Source organism: Balaenoptera acutorostrata, chromosome 6 (assembly GCF_949987535.1).
Source record: "Balaenoptera acutorostrata chromosome 6, mBalAcu1.1, whole genome shotgun sequence".
Lineage (NCBI taxonomy): Eukaryota > Metazoa > Chordata > Mammalia > Artiodactyla > Balaenopteridae > Balaenoptera > Balaenoptera acutorostrata.
Genome location: NC_080069.1, coordinates 2382487 through 2403212, shown reverse-complemented (window position 1 = coordinate 2403212; position 20726 = coordinate 2382487). Strand labels below are relative to the sequence as shown.

Genomic DNA, 20726 nt, shown 5'->3' with positions numbered 1-20726 from the left:
TTTTTTCCAAGTGTACAGTTCAGTAGCATTAAGTACCTTCACACTGTTGTATAACCATCACCACTATCCATTTCTAGAGCTTTTTCATCATCCCATTCAACACTAACTCCCCGTTCCCTCCTCTCTCAGCCCCTGACAACCCCCATTCTGCTTTGTGACTGTATGAGCTTGTTCTGCAAACCTCATAAGTGAAATTGTATATTTGTTCTTTTGTGTGTGGCTTATTTCACTTAGCATGATGTTTTTAAGGTTCATCCACGTTGTAACTTGTGTCTGTCAGAATTTCATTCCTTTCTGAGGAGCTCTGTCCATTTAAAATGTAGTTTTCCTGTACGATCAGGACTTTTATTTTTGTCATTCGGCATGCTTATTAAGAATGACCATATGTATGTACTATGCTTGGTGGTGTGAGGCGTATACGGTGAGCTTACCATCACTTCGCCCCTGAAGCAGCTCATGTTCTGGCCGAATGAACGAGGCAGGGATGCAGCTGGTGGTGATGCAGTGTAGACTGTGCTAAGTGCCGAGGCTTCTGGAATCTGGTCAGGTGTGAAGTTACCTGCAGCCGCGGGGCAGGTGGAAGCCAGGCTTTGAGAGGCCAATCAGGCGTGGGCGGGCACGGAGGTTGTCTGAGAGAGTCCCCAGGGGACCACGTGAGCCAAGACATGGGGTGGGGAGAGAGGCCACGCCTGGGGGAGTGTCCCTGTGTGGAGGCGTGCTTGGCACATTTGTGGGGATAATAGTAGCTGTAGCTATAAAGAGAGATTGAGGCTGGTCACTGAGGGCTTCACACACCAGGCTGGGGAATAACCTAACTCAGAGGCGCTGGGAAGCCGTAAGGAGTTTTGAGCCAGAAATAGCTACAAATAGAGCTGGCAGTTAAAGTTAGTATTTCGGTTCTTTGCAAAATGGAATGGGGACGGGAGATGTGAGGCGGGAGGACAGGCAGGTTGTTTGGTCAGGTGGGAGGGGACACAGCGGTGTGGCCGGAGTGCAGACTTGGAGATGGACCCCAGGTCCTGTGGCGGTCATGGGAAGGAAGTCTGGCCCCTGAGGCTCAGATCAAGCCCAGCATCACCCAGGGGCCCGGCGGCTGTGCTCACGTCTGCCAGGGGTTGCCGAACATCCACTTGGCAAAGCTCCTCCGCACCTGAGCCGGTGGCCGGCTGGGCCCATTGTTGGCCTTGAGCGTCTGCATTGGAAAGCTGGTGCAGACCCCCTGGAGGCCAAATCCAGCCTCCGAGCAGAGTCTCTGCTGCACCGGCTGGTCTCCCTACAGCCCCAGGTGGCAGTTCCCACTCATATCCGCCGTGGAGGGCCCGTCACTTAGCGGTGAACATCCACTGCCCTGGGGGCTCGGCAGGAAGATGGTGGTCTTAGCCTAGCAGCAGTTCTAGTTCAGGAAATGTTCGACAAAATTGGTTTAGTACAGTTTTTAAAATGCAAATATTAAAACTATTCACTTTTTTCAAGAAATGTTTTTGTTCCATTTCACCTGTAAGGCAGCTGGCAGAGGACCCGGTGGGGATACATTTCATCAGAGAGCTACTGTGAATATGATTTGAGTCGCTTGTACGCTTCTTTCCATAATTATAAAGCTTTGCTCAAATTTCAACATGCCCCAAGTGGCAGCATGGATTTTTTTTAAATTTTAAATATTTATTTATTTACTTGGCTGCGTCGGGTCTTAGTTGCGGCACACGAGCTCTTCCTTGTGTTATGCAGGCTCCTGTAGTTGTGCTGCGTGGGTTCCAGGGCTCCAGAGCACACAAGCTCAGTAGTGGTGGCGCGCGGGCTTAGTTCCTCCGCAGCGTGTGGGATCTTAGTTCCCCGACCGGGGATCAAACCCGCGTCCCCTGCATTGGAAGGGCAGAGTCTTAACCACTGGGCCGCCAGGGAAGTCCTGGCAGCATGAGTGTTTACGTGGATCTTCAGCCTGTTGGCATCAGAGTTGAGAAGCCTTCTCATCTGGATTCCTTCCTTCAGATTAGTCCACAGGGGGAGGCTGTCAGAGAAGGGGTTCCAGAGCCCTAACTCTGTCGTTCTAAAGTTTGTCAGTGTGTTCTGAGGACGTTCTCCTTCAGGGTGCGGTCTGAGTCGTTCCCGGGTAGAGGCGGCTGTCGGTCACCTCATTGAAGAGCCAGGCCCCCGCCCGCTGTAGCCTGAGCCACACGATAGTGCTGGGGGCTGGCACTTGGGCTGTCAGCTCTGTGACGGACACCATCCTGCGTGCGTCCCGCCTGTGTTCTCCACACATCACCTGACGCTACCTGCTCCGGCCCCTGCAGTCCTACTCCACAGATGAGAAAACCGAGGCCCGAGCGGCGATGGCCGCCACAGTGAAGCTGCTCCGAGTGGCCCCAAAGGCTGCGTGGACCCCCAGGCCCACTTCTCCCACGAGGCCAGGCCTTCCCCCCTCCTCCAAGCTTGATTAAAGCCTGTCAGTACTCGTGTTTCAGTTCTCTGGACCTTTCTTGGAGATAATCAGGCAGCCTCCGTGCCACGCTTCTCCTCCAGAGCCTGGAGGATAGTTTGGCTCCTGAGCCCAGGATTGCTCGGGAATGGGGGGGGGTGGCCCCTGGGCCTTTGCAGAGATGCCTTTTTTAATAGAGTCATAGCCTGGGGCTGTTGCTCAGGTCTTCACATGAGTGGATTCTGGTTTTTATGGAATGGAGGCTGGTGAAACTAGCAGTCTTCCGAAAGGACTGGGCCCAGATGGCTTTCCTGAGTTTGGGGCGGTTCTGTAGAATGGGTTCTGATGACCAACTTTTCACCCATGATGTTCTCTACTCGCTGTTAAGAGTAATTCCTGTGAGGCTATAAATTCATTCTCTGACTTCGAGACCCAAATGAGAGTAGAAACTCAACCACTTTTGTAGCTGAAGACTAATTAGCATGAGACAGGGAGAGATTATTTATTAGTTATCTTTTGCTGTATAACACATTACCCCCAAAACTCAGTGGCTTAAAATAACTGTAAATATGTATTATTTCATAGTTCTGTGGGTTGAGAATTTGGGGATAGCTTACGTGGGTGATTCTGGCTTAGGCTATTTGTTAGGATGAGTGTCCAGATGTCAGCCTGAGCTGCAGTTGTGTAAAGGTTTGACTGGGGCTGGAAGACCCCTTTCAAGGTGGTCCCGCTGGCTTATGGGAAGAGACGTCTGTTACCGGCATGTAGTCCTGTCCACAGGGTGATGCGTCAGCTGACAGTGTGGGACTGGTTTCCCGGGAGACAGCCGGGTGGGAGCCGCACGCCCGTTAGGACCCCACCTCAGGACCTAGAGGCCGTCATTGTCACAGGACTCTGTTGGAGTGGGCGGAGAGCACACACACAGTGTGTAAGGCAGCTCACCTCCCTCTGGCTTCCCTGGCTCCTAACCATAATTTTGCAGAAGGAAACGAAGAAGCATGGAAGCGGGGGTAGATGACCTTAAACCAGCAAGGCTTCTGGAATCTTTCAGTAATAATTACATCTTTTCCCACTGATACCTGAGTTGAGAACCAGTGGAGAAACGGACACAGATGTCAGACCAACTGAGTTCTGGATGCCGGCCTCCTTGCTGGTGGTGGTGGATTGAACTGGTGGTCTCGGTCCTCCCCACCCTGTGTGGACCTTGGGACAACTTGCCCCAGGGAGAATTGGGGTGTTTAGGGCAGGATTTCCTTAGTCAGCCCCTGGTCAGTTGTGGACCGTTATGCACACCCAAACATTGTTCATGCCAAGTCTCTACTCAACAGGGGACGGTGGCATTTTGAGTCATTTTACCAACATTATAGGCAAACTTGTGCTCCGTCCTGTTCTGTCAGCGTCTCAGGCGCGTGCACTGGCTTTGCTCAACTCCGAGCAGCTGTGACTAAGCCCACTCTGTCTCTCCCCCGCTCCTCCTTCCTGCTTCCCCTCCCTCCTTCTCCCCTCTCCCCCCATCTCTCTCTCTCTCTCTCCCCCCATCTCTCTCTCTCTCCCCATCTCTCCCTCTCTCCCCATCTCTCTCTCCCCATCTCTCTCTCTCCCCCATCTCTCCCCCATCTCTCTCTCTCTCCCCTCCATCTCTCCCCCATCTCTCTCTCTTCCCCACATCTCTCCCCACATCTCTCTCTTCCCCCATCTCTCTCTTCCCCCCATCTCTCCCCCCATCTCTCTTTTCCCCATCTCTTCTCCATCTCTATCTCTTCCCCCATCTCTCCCCCATCTCTCTATCTCTTCCCCCATCTCTCCCCCATCTCTCTCTCTCCCCATCTCTCTCTCTCCCCACATCTCTCCCCCATCTCTCTCTCTCCCCATCTCTCCCCCATCTCTCTCTGTCTTCCCCCATCTCTCCCCACATCTCTCTCTCCCACATCTCTCTCTCCCCCATCTCTCCCCCATCTCTCTCTCTCCCCATCTCTCCCCCATCTCTCTCTCTCTTCCCCCATCTCTCCCCACATCTCTCTCTCTCCCCCATCTCTCTCTCTCTCCCCCATCTCTCCCCCATCTCTCTCTCTCCCCCATCTCTCTCTCTCTCCCCCATCTCTCCCCACATCTCTCTCTCCCCCATCTCTCTCTCTCTCCCCCATCTCTCTCTCTCCCCCATCTCTCTCTCTCCCCCCATCTCTCCCCCATCTCTCTCTCTCTCCCCCATCTCTCCCCCATCTCTCTCTCTCCCCCATCTCTCTCTCCCCCATCTCTCTCCCCATCTCTCTCTCTCTTCCCCCCATCTCTCCCCCATCTCTATCTCTTCCCCCATCTCTCCCCCATCTCTCTCTCTCCCCCATCTCTCCCCACATCTCTCTCTCTCCCCCATCTCTCTCTCTCCCCCATCTCTCTCTCTCTTCCCCCCATCTCTCTCTCCCCCATCTCTCTCTCCCCCATCTCTCCCCCATCTCTCTCTCTCTTCCCCCCATCTCTCCCCACATCTCTCTCTCTCCCCCATCTCTCTCTCTCCCCCATCTCTCTCTCCCCCATCTCTCTCTCTCCCCCATCTCTCTCTCTCCCCCATCTCTCCCCCATCTCTCTCTCTCTTCCCCCATCTCTCCCCCATCTCTCTCTCTCTCCCCCCATCTCTCCCCACATCTCTCTCTGTCTCTCCCGCTCCATCTCTTTCTCCCCCATCTCTCTCTCTCCCCCATCTCTCTCCCCATCTCTCTCTCTCTTCCCCATCTCCCCCCACATCTCTCTCTCTCCCCCATCTCTCTCTCTCCCCCCATCTCTCCCCCATCTCTCTCTCTCTTCCCCATCTCTCCCCACATCTCTCTCTCTCCCCCATCTCTCTCTCTCTCCCCCATCTCTCTCTCTCCCCCATCTCTCTCTCTCTCCCCCATCTCTCCCCACATCTCTCTCTCTCCCCCATCTCTCTCTCTCTCCCCCATCTCTCTCTCTCCCCCATCTCTCTCTCTCCCCCCATCTCTCCCCCATCTCTCTCTCTCTCCCCCATCTCTCCCCCATCTCTCTCTCTCCCCCATCTCTCTCTCCCCCATCTCTCTCCCCATCTCTCTCTCTCTTCCCCCCATCTCTCCCCCATCTCTATCTCTTCCCCCATCTCTCCCCCATCTCTCTCTCTCCCCCATCTCTCCCCACATCTCTCTCTCTCCCCCATCTCTCTCTCTCCCCCATCTCTCTCCCCATCTCTCTCTCTCTTCCCCCCATCTCTCTCTCCCCCATCTCTCTCTCCCCCATCTCTCCCCCATCTCTCTCTCTCTTCCCCCCATCTCTCCCCACATCTCTCTCTCTCCCCCATCTCTCTCTCTCCCCCATCTCTCTCTCTCCCCCATCTCTCTCTCTCCCCCATCTCTCTCTCCCCCATCTCTCCCCCATCTCTCTCTCTCTTCCCCCATCTCTCCCCCATCTCTCTCTCTCTCCCCCCATCTCTCCCCACATCTCTCTCTGTCTCTCCCGCTCCATCTCTTTCTCCCCCATCTCTCTCTCTCCCCCATCTCTCTCCCCATCTCTCTCTCTCTTCCCCATCTCTCCCCACATCTCTCTCTCCCCCATCTCTCTCTCTCCCCCATCTCTCCCCATCTCTCTCTCTCCCCATCTCTCTCTCCCCCATCTCTCTCCCCATCTCTCTCTCTCTTCCCCCATCTCTCTCTCCCCCATCTCTCTCTCCCCCCATCTCTCCCCCATCTCTCTCTCTTCCCCCCATCTCTCCCCACATCTCTCTCTCTCCCCCATCTCTCTCCCCCATCTCTCTCTCCCCCATCTCTCCCCACATCTCTCTCTCTCCCCCATCTCTCTCTCCCCCATCTCTCTCCCCATCTCTCTCTCTCTTCCCCCATCTCTCCCCCATCTCTATCTCTTCCCCCATCTCTCCCCCATCTCTCTCTCTCCCCCATCTCTCCCCACATCTCTCTCTCTCCCCCATCTCTCTCTCTCCCCCATCTCTCTCCCCATCTCTCTCTCTCTTCCCCCCATCTCTCTCTCCCCCATCTCTCTCTCCCCCCATCTCTCCCCCATCTCTCTCTCTCTTCCCCCCATCTCTCCCCCCATCTCTCTCTCTCCCCCATCTCTCTCTCTCCCCCATGTCTCTCTCTCCCCCATGTCTCTCTCTCCCCCATCTCTCTCTCTCCCCCATCTCTCTCTCTCCCCCATCTCTCTCTCTCCCCCATCTCTCTCTCTCCCCCATCTCTCTCTCCCCCATCTCTCCCCCATCTCTCTCTCTCTTCCCCCCATCTCTCCCCCATCTCTCTCTCTCTCCCCCCATCTCTCCCCACATCTCTCTCTGTCTCTCCCGCTCCATCTCTTTCTCCCCCATCTCTCTCTCTCCCCCATCTCTCTCCCCATCTCTCTCTCTCTTCCCCCATCTCTCCCCACATCTCTCTCTCCCCCCATCTCTCTCTCTCCCCCATCTCTCCCCATCTCTCTCTCTCCCCTATCTCTCTCTCTCCCCCATCTCTCTCTCTCTTCCCCCCATCTCTCTCTCCCCCATCTCTCTCTCCCCCCATCTCTCCCCCATCTCTCTCTCTCTTCCCCCATCTCTCCCCACATCTCTCTCTCCCCCATCTCTCTCTCTCCCCCATCTCTCTCTCTCCCCCATCTCTCTCTCTCCCCCATCTCTCCCCCATCTCTCTCTCTCTTCCCCCATCTCTCCCCCCATCTCTCTCTCTTCCCCCATCTCTCCCCCATCTCTATCTCTTCCCCCATCTCTCCCCCATCTCTCTCTCTCCCCATCTCTCTCCCCATCTCTCTCTCTCTTCCCCCCATCTCTCTCTCCCCCATCTCTCTCTCCCCCCATCTCTCCCCCATCTCTCTCTCTCTTCCCCCATCTCTCCCCCATCTCTCTCTCTCTTCCCCCATCTCTCCCCCATCTCTATCTCTTCCCCCATCTCTCCCCCATCTCTCTCTCTCTTCCCCCCATCTCTCCCCACATCTCTCTCTGTCTCTCCCGCTCCATCTCTTTCTCCCCCATCTCTCCCCACATCTCTCCCCCATCTCTCTCTCTCTTCCCCCCATCTCTCCCCACATCTCTCTCTGTCTCTCCCTCTCCATCTCTTTCTCCCCCATCTCTCCCCACATCTCTCCCCCATCTCTCTCTCTCTTCCCCCCATCTCTCTCTCCCCCATCTCTCTCTCCCCCCATCTCTCCCCCATCTCTCTCTCTCTTCCCCCCATCTCTCCCCCATCTCTCTCTCTCTTCCCCCCATCTCTCCCCCCATCTCTCTCTCTCTTCCCCCATCTCTCCCCCATCTCTCTCTCTCTTCCCCCCATCTCTCCCCACATCTCTCTCTGTCTCTCCCGCTCCATCTATTTCTCCCCCATCTCTCCCCACATCTCTCACCCATCTCTCTCTCTCTTCCCCCCATCTCTCCCCACATCTCTCTCTGTCTCTCCCGCTCCATCTCTTTCTCCCCCACGCCCCCCTCTCTTGCAGGCACCGGGTGGTGGTTTCCTACCCCCCGCAGAGCGAGGCAGAACTGGAACTCAAGGAGGGCGACATCGTGTTTGTGCACAGGAAGCGGGAGGACGGCTGGTTCAAGGGCACGCTGCAGCGGAACGGGAAGACGGGCCTCTTCCCCGGGAGCTTCGTGGAAAACATCTGAGGAGCCGCCGGGGGCGGGACCTCGCCCGTCACCGCATCCATCACAAGGCCCGCAGGGACCCGGGGCGGCGGGGCCAGGGTGCGTGCCACATGCCTGGTCCTGTCTGATTCACTCCACGGAGGAACCTTTTCTAAAAGGATATCTAGCTGAGACGGACAACTGTTTACAAGGCTTAACTAATTTATTTGCTTTTTTAAACTTGAATTTTTCTTGTAATAGATAAATTCTTTGGATTATGATTTTAAGAAATTATTAATTTATGAAATGATAGCCAAGGAGAAGCTGGATGATCCCCTGTCGGGAGCAAGAGTGTGTCCTTGTTGCGGATGCAGCCCCTGCCCCCCTGGGCTTCACCTCGGCTTCTTTGAGTCAGAGCTGCCCGTCCTCGGGTTTGGTTGTCTCCTTGGGAAACCGGGACACACAGGTGAATCCGTGCCGCTGAGGGACCCCGGGGTCGCGAGGCAGGAGCCTGTCTCTCCGGTTGGGTTGGGAATCCTTCCAAGACCAAGTCCTCAGTTTAACCTTGAACGTCTCTGATTCCCTAGAATAAGGAAGAATAAAGCACAGCCCTTGGACAGCACATGTTCAGAAATAGATTTAGTTTCCTAACAGAAGCGGCTCAGCTCGGTGGCTGGAAGTTGAAGAACCGAGGTTGCCACCTGTCTGTCTGAGGATGGCTCTGAATGTCATCGCGCTGTCACCCTGGGGACCTGCCTGTGCAATCATGCAGGAGGGACCCTGCGAGGCGGCCCAGGCGTCCGTGTGGCTCTTCCCACACCCCCGCCCCCGAGGGGGGTGGACCCCCCCGCACAGAGGCCACGGGCAATGCCCACCCGCCTGGGCTGGACCGGGCAGCCCCCCCTCTGCCCCAAACCAGGCCCTCCCCGGCTGTGACCCGGGCTCGCCGTCCCTCCAGGTGGCTGCAGGCGGGGCCTCAGGGCGGCGCCCCCGCTTGCAGGCTGGTGGGTGCAGGTGGGCGGGGCCCGCATCCTGCAGCCCGGCCCTGACAGCCCACCTCCACCCTGTCTGGCCGCGCGGCCTGGGTCAGGGCTGCCCTCCAAACAGAACCAGGGAATTGGGCTTGGCGACGTCAGAGACCATGGCCACAGTTTTCTCATGAAAAAGCAGACGCAAAAGCCTTTTTCATTTTTTACTTTTAAGAATTATAGCTGGGGAATCAAAATGTAGACTGTGAGTCTTCTCACAGTAGCAAGCGGTTTCATGGTCTTAAAGAGATATATTATGTGGTTGAAATGAAATCATTCCTAAATTAACCATTTTTTTTTATAAGACACTGTACATTATGTTCCTGTGTATTGAATTTTTTTAAAAAATACTTTACTGGGATATTCATGTAATATATAAAGTTTTGGTGAAATGAAATTTAGCTAGAAACAAAGCTGCCATCAGCTTTCATCTGTGTAAGTTGACACCAATGTGTCATAATATTCTTTATTTTGGGAAATTAGTGTATTTTATAAAAATTTTAAAAGTAAGAAGACTACTACTACAGGATAAGATCATTTTTTTACCTGTCTTTTCTCCATATTTTAAGCTATGTGATTGAAGTACCTCTGTTAATAGTTTCCTGGTATGAAGTTGGTTAAAATTTCATCTGTTAATAGATCACTTAGATAATATAATGTATGGGTTTTCTGTTGGTTTTTTTGGGCACAGTAGATGGAGATTTTGTAACAAGGGCTTGTTACACGGCGATTAAGGTAATGATAAAATTGCAATTTATTGTTCCTTTTCATGTTAATAATTTGAAGACTGGAGAAAAGGTTCAAGATTAAAATTTGATGTTCAGCCTTTATGCGTCCATTGTGTCCATCCTTAAAGTTTTTCTTTTTTTTGTTTTAAACATGGCATAGTTTCTACTTCATAAAAATTCTTTGCATCTTCCTCAGACAGACGGCATCTACAATAATCAATTTGGTCGTTATGATGCAGTTAACCTCTCCAGCCAACAAACCTTATTTGTTAATAAGGTTTCCCCGGAGAGTTTACAGTCTTCTTAAAAGAGAACGTGCGGATTCTCAACCAGGGGCTGGGTGACTCGTCTGTTCCCCTGTCCCCCTTCACGGTGGCTAAACCGTCCGGTGACTCTGGAAGTTTCTTCTCGGACACAGAAGGGAGTACCAGACCTAAACCAGCCGTGCGGTAGCCTGCAGGTCTCGCAAGGCGTGGGCACACCATCTTCACACTCACTGTGATTTTAACCCCCATGGAAAGCCAGCAAGTCGTAAGTTTAAAAAGACTGCGTCTATCGGGTTAAAAAAGTATTTTCCTAATTTAACTTTTAGTTGCTGTCAAATTGTCAGAATTAAGAATCAGGAGTTGTAGGTTGTATGAGAGCTTTTGCCGAAAGCTACCTTTGTAACCACCTGGGCAAGTCGGTGATCATTTAGTTTCCCCCTGTTTCTGCCCTGTCTCCCTACTGGGCGAAGGTGAGGAGGAGGAGGCCATTTCCCTGTCTTGAAAAGCGCTATTTTAACATGTGCACCGTTTTCACCTCTGCTTTCAGATATTTCACTACACTCTCCTGGGGTGTATGCACAAGCCTTTGCTGGGTCTAATCGGATTTAGAAAGAACAAGTTAAGGTGGTGTTTTCCAACTGCGGTGCATGTAATTTTCTATTCCTAATGAGAACAGGACAGTGTTTTCATGCCTCCAGAAGCTCAGGTGAACATTTCAATCCAGAGCTCTATACAACATTAGGATTCAAGTTTGGAAAGCACTTTTAGTAGATGTTAGACTAAGTTGTACAACTTGTTGCGTGTATGCATGTGAAATTTTTAAAAATTGTTTTGAACCAATTAGGCTATGTTCTTATCGAGGTAGCATCCTATTCGAATTGCTTTTTTCCGAGAAAAAGAATGTGCCAACCAACCGCAGTAACGGAGGGGGTGTCACACAAGACTCGCCGTGTCCAGCTGAGCACAGGCTTGCCCTTCCCTGACTCCTATGAATGCCTGGCTCTGTTCTTGGTGGTAAGTGATTGTCACCAGAGACCAGAAGGAGCTGGTGGGGTGGCCTGTGTGAACTATGAACGCCTTAAAATACCCTCCCTCTTTTACAGAGGAATGTTTCTCTCATTTCTCTTGTGTTTCTGTTAATAACTTGTAATAACTTTCTGACTTGGCTATTTAAATTTCCATCCTAAACAGCACCTTGATCTCACTGGATGCAAATTCTTGTTGCTCTGCAGTCACCCAGACCCCAGGAACCTTGACGGAAAGACCTGCATGTGGCAGTGGTCTTCGAGTCACCATACTATGGTTACAGGTCAGACTACTTGAGTGATGTCCTTAAGTCTCCAGAGGTAGCAGAGTGGTCAGTGAGCCAGCTGCCACTGCTATGGCCCACAACTTAGAGAAGAAATTCGGTTCCAGAAGGCTTTGACCTTGAGTTGAATCTTTCCGGGTATGAGACCTTTGTAAAAGTCCCAGAAGAAACCAGGAGAGACCTTCCTATATGTGACTCAAAAACCAGAAGCTATACAGAAGAAAACATGGATACCTTCAACTACAGAAAAAATACCTACATGACAAAAGACCTTAATCAAAGTCAAAAGAAAATAATAGAAAAAAAAATTGTAACTCCTGTGACAGGCAAGGAGAATTTCCTTCATATATAAAGAGCTCCTGGGACTCAATAAGAGTAAGAATGAAAACCCAAAAGTAAAATTGACCAAGAATATGGGACAGAAACTGCCAATTGCCTCCCAATACCCAGTGCCCTCTTCTCCCTTATTAACTGATTCCCGGGCAACACCCTCAGTTAAAAAGCCCCATTTTCCAGTTTCCTTCCGACACAGCCATGTTACGGAGTTGTTGCTGAGACAGAAGCTAAGTGTCAAAGGGGGCTTCTGTGAGGCTTCTTAAAAGGGAGGAGGCACACACCCTGTGGCCATTTTCTTTTTCCTTCTTGTAGCCTGCAGTGTAAACACGTTAGCTGGTACTCCAGCAGCTATCTTGAGCCTAGGTGCCCTTTAAGACGGAAGCCACATTTTAATATGACGGGGGGAAAGAAACGAGGAGCTTGAGACCCTGATAACCTTGCAGGCTTCATGCCTCCTGAACTACTCGTCTCCAGACATGATCTGTGTGAGAATAAACCCCTTGACTGTAGTCTGGTCTCTCACCCACACCAACCTGATGCCAGTATTAACTGGCAGTTCCTCAAACAAGAAATGCCAATATATTAAAAGGTGTTCTACCACATTTCTAATGTAGATGCACTTAATAACTATGAAATATTTTTCACCTATAAAGTTGGAAACTTTAAAAAAAATTAGAAAGGGAATCCGCCTTCCAATGCAGGGGACATGGGTTCGATTCCTGGTCGGGGAACTAAGATCCCACATGCCGCAGGGCAACTAAGCCCGCGTGTCTCAATGAGAGAGCCCGCATGCCGCAAACTACAGAGCCCACACGCCCCGCAGCCTGTGCGCCACTAGAGAAGAGAAAACCTGCCCACCGCAACTAGAGAGAAGCCCACTCGCTGCAACGAAAGATCCCGTGTGCCTCAACGAAGATCCTGTGTGCCACAACTAAGACCCAACGCAGCCAAAAAAGAAAATAAATAAATAAAATAATAATAAATTAAAAAAATTAGAAATTAGGAGCACTTATTTTGCTGATGAGAATGTGATTTGATAAAATATCTAGGGAGAGCATTCTAGAAAATATCAAAATTGCAAATGCATTCACCCATTCTAAGAATGTGTCTTCCAGAGGCACTTATTCATCAAGTGTAAAATGCCAGTACCTTATCCATTGCAGTGCTGTTTATCACAGCAAAATACCGGCAACACCCTAAGTGTCCATCGGTGGGGCTCTGGTGACATCTGTGCAGCAGAAGCTACGCAACCATGAAAAGCATCCCTGCTGGGAAGTCCGTGATGTGCGGATACGGAGCATCTCTGAGCTGCACAGGTACAGGACAGAGATGAGGTAGAGTGTGCTACCGCTTAGGGAGACGTCAGGAGGGGGAAGGATGCACACAGCACGGCTCTTGGCTCGTGTTTGACGCAGTGTCTCTGGCAGGAGAGCAGGGAACTGCCGTGCTGCTGGCCTCCATCGTTTAAAATGGGTCTGTGCCAGCTTCCTTCCTCTGTCTGAAGTCTCCCCTCGGACGGACAGAGGACCTGAGGCCCCGACCTGTGGGGGGTCACAGATTTGGAAGGGAGGAGCGGACATCCACAATGTTTTAGGGAGATGGGAGCTTGGAAATTAAGTGAGAGAGCAAGGGGTACCCACTTTGGAGAGAATGATCACTGCTGAGTTCAGGAGCAGGTGGAAAAATGAACGTCGTTTAGGAAGAGAAGGGCCATCCCATGTTTCCACCACTGCTGAGTGTTCAGAGCACATTGTCTTCAAGAACCCAGGGTAGGGGCTTCCCTGGTGGCGCAGTGGTTAAGAGTCCGCCTGCCAATGCAGGGGACACGGGTTTGAGCCCTGGTCCGGGAAGACCCCACACGCCACAGAGCAACTAAGTCCGTGCGCCACAACTACTGAGCCTGCGCTCTAGAGCCCGCCAGCCACAGCTACTGAGCCCACGTGCCACAACTACTGAAGCCCGCACACCTAGAGCCTGTGCTCCGCAACAAGAGAAGCCACTGCAATGAGAAGCCCGTGCACCGCAACGAGGAGTAGGCCCCGCTCGCCGCAACTAGAGAAAGCCTGCGCGCAGCAACAAAGACCCAACACAGCCAAAAATAAAAACAAACATATAAATAAATAAATTTATTTAAAAAAAAAAAAAGAGCCCAGGGTAACCCTGACGCTGATTTTCCATGAAGGATCGACTTTTACTTTGAGAACTTGAGAACCAGCTGGCCTGTTTCATGGTACAATGGATCCCATGAAAAAGTCCCTACAAAATAGAAGGTACGCATACCTAGATCAGTACTAAGGTTCTGCTGGTCCCTCTGTATGAATCCTGATTGCAGAACCCCTAAGAAACTCCCGCCATGGTGCGAAGCCACGGAAAGATCAACCAAAGAAGAGTCTCACGGTGCAGCCTCCAGACTGGGGTCTGGTCGAGGGCATATGTGAACCGAGCAGGGCTTCTGCTGGTGCTGTCACTGTGTGCGTCCTGGTGTGGAAACCGCCGGCCGGGTCGTTGGGAAGCCCGCCCCCATCACCCAGGAAACGGAGCAGGTGTGCAACAGGAGCTCATCGTCCAGGTGAACCAGAGGTGGTTCTCTGCTGGGCAGATTCCACCTCCCAGACCCCACACGCTCCTGTAGCTTCCTGTAGAATCAAGGGGCCTTCGCGCCACACCCTCTCAGCAGAGCCACTGGGGATAGAGGATAAGGAGCGGTAAAAAACCCAGGCCCTCCTCACGGAGCAGAAAGTGAGCAGGTAAGATGTAAAATTCATAGTGTCTTTGCTGGCCCTGTCCCTCCAGCTCGCTCTCTCTGCGGGTTCTCTAGTTCACCTTTCAAGGAGTTCCGTCATCTTTGCAGGTGGAGTGTCTGAAAAACCGTCTTTGGAAGGAAATCAGTCTGCCACAGCCAGCTGGCCTTGAATTCACAAGACTTAGTTGATGAAAGAGGCTAAAGGCAGCTGTACAGTTATCTTCGGATTGCTGGTAAATGTTTGGGATTCGGGATATAGGTGAGCGTAGGGGAGAAATAAACGTATCAGTGTTTATTCTCTAGAACATTGCTATCCATCAGAGCATGTGCTCTGGGGAGTGATGGGATGTCTCATACCCGTGCTGTCCAGTACGGGGGCCGCTCGCCACATGTGGCTGCCGTGACCCAGGAACTGAATCTCTAATCTGAGTGCATTTTAATTAATTTAAGTTTAAATAGAAATAGTCACATGTAGCCAATAGCTACTGTAATAGTGCAGTTGAAGAGAATAAAAATCTGTTTTTAGATGGTCACCCAAAAAATGGAGAAACGTGCTATACTGGGTCCAGCTTCTCATTCAGGAGCACCAGCCCATGATTTAAAGATAAATCATATTAGAAGCCCTCTCAAGGGAATTCCCTGGCAGTCCAGTGGTTAAGACTCCACGCTTCCAGCACAGGGGGCGCGGGTTTGACAACACTCGGTCGGGGAGCTAAGATCCCGCATGCCGCGCAGCACGGCCAAAAAATAAAAATAAAAAGATGAAAGTAAGGGCTTCCCTGGTGGCGCAGTGGTTGAGAGTCTGCCTGCCAGTGCAGGGGACGCGGGTTCGAGCCCTGGTCTGGGAGGATCCCACATGCCGTGGAGCAACTGGGCCCGTGAGCCACAACTACTGAGCCTGAGCGTCTGGAGCCTGTGCTCCGCAACAAGAGAGGCCGCGATAGTGAGAGGCCCGCGCACCGCGATGAAGAGTGGCCCCCGCTTGCCGCAACTAGAGAAAGCCCTCGCACAGAAACGAAGACCCAACACAGCCAAAAATAAAAATAATAAATAAATAAATAATAAAAAAATTTTTTTAAAAAAAGATGAAAGTAGAATTAGAAATCCACCCAAGATATGTGAAAGCATCGTAACTTAAGCAGTAGAGATTACTTCTTTGCTCTTGTAATAGTTTCTTCCTCCCTCGTCATCGAAGAATTGGGCCAAGTGACAGGTTCGAGTCACGAAGAGGATTGGGGTCCCCTGAGGCCTTTGCTGTGTGGAGGGAACGCCGCTTCTCTGCAGGCAGAGGCCAGTGAGTCTTCAGAGGTCAGCCCATGTCTTCCAAGTGCGTCTTGATGTGATGCTGAGTCCACGAGGGGCCGGGAGGATGGACACGTGACTCCCTGGGCTGTCAAGGTGATGGTCAGGGGCTCTGCCTTCTGTGAGCTAATGAATATTCTCAGCAGATTGGGGTCGGGGTTTATAGAGAGAAAACACAGAATTCGAGCCCCATAATTCAACGTGAAATGACCCCCGGGAACAAGGCCGTGCTTCTCATCCCATTCCTGGCGAGCCCATTCCTTCTGCCAGCGAAAACTGAAAGCTTGATAGAATTACCTTTTTCCTTTTTTTAAGCACTCAAGGGCACTACAAGACATAAAGCGAAAACGTCCTTTTGGGTTAAGCCAATTTCCTTATCAATGATATCCCAGGAGCACATTCAGTAAACCCCGTAAAGGCAGATGCAAAGCGAGGACAGAGGCCCGGCTGCCAGCTCCTTCTCAACACCCGCGAGCCCAGGGTCACTTGTAAGCCACCCTTCTTCCCCTCCCTTGCACACGTGTAGTGAGCTTTCTGCTGGGACCTGATTCTGATGGAGAACCCTGGTTTGGGGGAGGGAGGGTCTGGGGGTAGGATCCTTCTGAGGTTTTACGAGATGCCAGGCAGCAGGACCACCAAGTCTGCGAGTCCTTTCTGTGGATCAGCGACCAGCTTTAACCGCTCCATTTCAATAAGCCCACCATGGCTGTTGAAACCCTCCATGTCCAGTAAACAAAGACAGACACAGAGAATAGTTGAACAGACGCGGTGTTTAAAAGCAGCTCCCCTATCATGTGGGCCCCATGGTGCTCGAGCAGTGGGGTCCACACAGCACAGGCACCTGCGAGGCCGTGGGGTGAGGACGAGCCCTCCATCCCGTCCAGGAGGAGATGCCAGGAGGGGGACGAGCTGCCACGCCCTTTGGCTCTGGCCACGTGGCGCGGGGGCCGTGTCCACATGTAACCTCGCTGCTGGTCCCTCTGGGGCAGCAACTGTGGGGTTGCTGTGATGTGGCGATGGTGGCAGAAATCAAAGCTGGGCTCGAGTTTCTACCCTCCAAGCTGAAATGATCCCGCCTGTGATTTATTTACCCACTGAGACAGATGCACAGGACTGGGCTGTTATCACTCGGCCCCTGTAATCACGCTGGAGTGAGGCTTCCAAGAAGAGGGCATCGCAAAGGAAACGCGCCTCACGAGCAGAGCTGTAATGATCTTGCCCACTGGCTAAATTCGCCCAGTGGCTTAGGCATGAGAGAACAGACACAAAACTTTAAAAATCAGAGTCTTAGCCTTTGATCCTGAACTGTTCTTTATGCCAGAGAATGCATTTTTTCTTTCCTTAAGGAAAAAAGATCCTATATACACTAATATGTATAAAATAGGTAGCTAATAAGAACCTGCTGTATAAAAAATAAATAAAATAAAATTCAAAAAAAAATCCTGTTTTGTATTATTTCTGTCCTATTGCCCTGCCTCTCTGTGTGCCTGCGCCTCTCTACCTGCCCTGCCCTTCCCTTCCCCTGCTCAGTGTGGGTGTTGGGCTCATGGAGCTTGGTGTGTGGAGCAATGTCCCGTAAACCCGTGTCCTCATATAGAAATGATCTACCAGCTATCCTCTTTAAATTTATTTATTTTGGGCTGTGTTGGGTCGTTTCTGTGCGAGGGCTTTCTCCAGTTGTGGCGAGCGGGGGCCACTCTTCATCACGGTGCGCGGGCCTCTCACTATCGCGGCCTCTCTTGCTGCTGACCACAGGCTCCAGACGCGCAGGCTCAGTAGTTGTGGCTCACGGGCCTAGTTGCTCTGCAGCATGTGGGATCTTCCCAGACCAGGGCTCGAACCCGTGTCCCCTGCATTGGCAGGCAGATTCTCAACCACTGCGCCACCAGGGAAGCCCAGCTATCCTCTTTAAGCTCCCATCTGAAGACACTTTGAGTTTTTTGTTGTTCTTGTTTGATTGTTTTTACCTTTTCTCTCTTTTCAGTTTTAGTCATATCAAGTCATTATCAGAGTACTGGGATATAATGAAAAACAGAGCTGAATCAGAGTGGGGAAAAAGGCCTAAATCATTCCACTTAAATTCAGATTCTTAAGGGGCTGAAATACATTTTTTATTTGCCTGAGATTAATACACATGTGCCCTACTCTATTTCAAAATCAACTCCATATTTATTGAGTGGGTTCTCACAAACCACCTGTGTTTAGCTACTACAACGATGGGTATGATGAAAGATACAGAAGAAATTATTTTTTTATCCTGCAAAAGTTTGGGGATTGCTTACAGAAATGTACACAATAAAAAATGGTAAAAGCAAAATAGGTAGAATGTGGGATCATGGAAAACAAGTAGGATACCAGGTGGAGGGGATCATTGGAAGGAAGAAATATAAGACACTGTCCCTGCCCTCAAGGAGAGCACAGTCTGGATGGGGAGAAACATGCAAGCTGAAAATTCTAAGAAATATTAGAAGACAATGCATCACTCTAATAACTTTGCGGCAGAGATTACAAACCCGACATGAGCTTGGAGGAGAGGGAGGCAAGAAAGGCAGGAGTACGTTTTAGATAAAAAGGTGATGGGGCCTGAGCGATGCAGACGGAGCAATTTCAGATACGTTTCGGAGGAAGCACAGGACAGGCGGGCACGGGAAGGACTGCAACGCAAAGGCTCAGCAGCAGACACGAGGCAGCGCATCCGTGGGGAGACGGAAACCCAGGGCTTGCACAGCAAGTGCGTGCTGTGTAGCGAGCCTAGGGCCAGATGCCTGCCTGCAAGTTAGGAAGGGCCAGCCGAAGGGTTCACCTGATGCTGCTGAAGGTTTCCCGATACAGAAGTGACGTGGAGGGAAGACCAGCCCGGCCGTTGTACGGGAGATGAGATGCGGAGCTGGGGGCCCGGGAGTCAAGAGATGAGGAGCTGGGAGCTGCCCGCCCCGCCCCCGCCCCTGCCCCTGCACGGGGCAGAGGGGACAAAGAAGCTGGAGGAGACATTTAGAGAAAAGGGCCGGTAGGAATTGATGGCTGAAGAATAGAGGAGATGGAGGAGGGGAGACAAAAACAATGTGCGTCAGGGTGACCATGGCAACCGCGGAGCCTTTGAGAAGGATGCAGACGTCAGCCGGAAGTGTAGTTCCAGGTCAAGACGGGAAGTTCCATTTTGGAAACGGTGAGTTCAAAATGATGGCGGGACTTGAAATTTCTTCCTGAAAACATGACATTTGAGCTCAAGTGGGGCAACAGTGGGAAAACGAGCCACCAGGTGCTTTGAACTCCTTCAAGGACAACGGGTGTGTGAGGTGGACAAGCCAGGACCGACGGCTGCAGTTGGGAAAGGCTCGCAGGACAGCGTTGTCGTCTGCTGACGGGGCGAGAAGAGGGTCCCGGACAGCAGCTTCCGGCAGGAGGGGCCAGCGGGACCCACCACGGCAGGCGGAGGAGCCGAGGAAGGCGGCGTGGTTCCCGTCTCCTCTGCACGGAGCCCCTGGGGGCGTTGGGGCTCCGTTTGACCTTAGCGAGTTCTGTTCACGGTGCTTTGGAACCAAACCAAGACGTTCTTGGCAGCCATGCTGACCCTTTTCCCTTCTCTCCTAAAAAAAAATTTTTTTTTTAAAGCTATTCCTCTTTGAGAAAAGAATGCAGAGGCCTTGGAGACCCAGTCAGAGCTGAAATAAAATCCCTGTGACCTTGCTCTAATGTAAGTGTGCGACGACGTGGAAATTCTGCCGGCAGATCAGATGGGGATTGACGTGTAGGAAAGATGTCTTTAAAATCACAAACATCTCAGTGAACACAGCCCAAGAGTTGATATATAAACATGAGGGTGTTTCCTTACATTGATTTTTCGTGTGCAAAGTAAGGCCAGATCCTTTCTGAGACAGGCGCCCACCCCGCTGCCCACTGTGCTGTTCATACAACTGCGTGCGGAGAACCCGCAGCCCGGCTACGAGGAGAGATTGCGGCAGGTGCCACCGCATAACCTACAAGCATCCTACTGGCTGTCTGGACCTGCATCTTGTCTGGGCCTTCTCCCCTGATGCAATTTCTTTCCATCTCTAATCCTTTTCTCTGCTTCTTTCATTGCATCCCTCCACCCTCCCCGGGCACATGGCCACAGGGAGGGAAGAAACTCATGTTGTTGATGATTCTATTAACTCTGCTGGTGATTTCTCAAGGTCGGAACCCAGGGTGACTTGAAAATGTTTCCCTCCTAACAGGACAGAGGGAGGAGAAGGACCGAGAATTGTTTGTGTTTCTCCCTCGAAGAAAGGAAACATTCTGGGAGCCAGATAACCACGCAGCTCCTCAGAGATGGCAAGTCCAGACCATGGATTCCTGTGTCCCAAAATGCAAAGATGGACCTGGGGGAGGTGTCACCTGACGTGGCTGAAGATCGTCCTGGGCTGGTACAGACCCCCCCTGTCCTCTGTCCTGTGCTGACGAGTCTCACCCACAACCCAGGCACAGAAATAGAAGGGCAGTCAGAGATCACAGGTACCTGTCCCTGCAGTGCGGGCGGCGGGGAGGGGAGGCTGGGCAGGGCAGTCCCGCCCGAACCCAAGCCCCCGGGCTGGCTCTGCTCCTCCGCTGGTGGGCAAGGCCAGGATCTGAGCGGGAAGCTGCTGGTGGGACCCCCCAGAAATGCTGCCCTTTGTGATTGTTCCTCAGGAGGACGAGTGGGTCTCCCATTTCTTGCCCTGTTCTCTTGCTGTGTCGGGCCCATCTCCTCTGCACTGTTCAATCTGCTCACGTGCATGCTGACTTTTTTTTTTTTTAATTGGAGTATAGTCGATTTACAATGCTGTGTTAGTTTCAGGTGTACAGCAAAGTGAATCGGTTATACATATACAGGTATCCACTCTTTTAGATTCTTTTCCCATATAGGTTATTACAGAGTGTTGAGTAGAGTACCCTGTGCTATACAGTAGGTGCTTGTTGGTTATCTATTTTATATATAGTAGTGTCTATATGTCAATCTGAAACTCCTAATTTATCCCTCCCCTTTCCCCTTTGGTAACCATAAATTTGTTTTCTATGTGAGGCT

General features: G+C 51.6%; 1 protein-coding gene and 1 long non-coding RNA gene across 5 annotated transcripts in view; both read left to right on the top strand.

The window, feature by feature from the left end:
- The window catches only part of SH3RF1 (SH3 domain containing ring finger 1), a 164331-nt gene extending 154502 nt beyond the window's left edge, over positions 1–9829 (top strand). For all 4 annotated transcript variants that reach the window (XM_057548731.1, XM_057548730.1, XM_057548732.1 and 1 more), the window contains exon 12: positions 7847–9829. In XM_057548731.1, coding sequence (XP_057404714.1) covers positions 7847–8015 — 169 coding nt within the window. In that variant the 3' untranslated portion in view covers positions 8016–9829. The remainder of the gene's footprint in view (positions 1–7846) is intronic.
- A 291-nt stretch (positions 9830–10120) lies between these two features.
- On the top strand, positions 10121–20292 carry LOC130708325 (uncharacterized). Its single transcript, XR_009008533.1, has 3 exons — positions 10121–14387; positions 14492–14616; positions 19900–20292. It is a non-coding gene; the product is annotated as an uncharacterized LOC130708325 (long non-coding RNA).
- Positions 20293–20726: the final 434 nt, after the last annotated feature.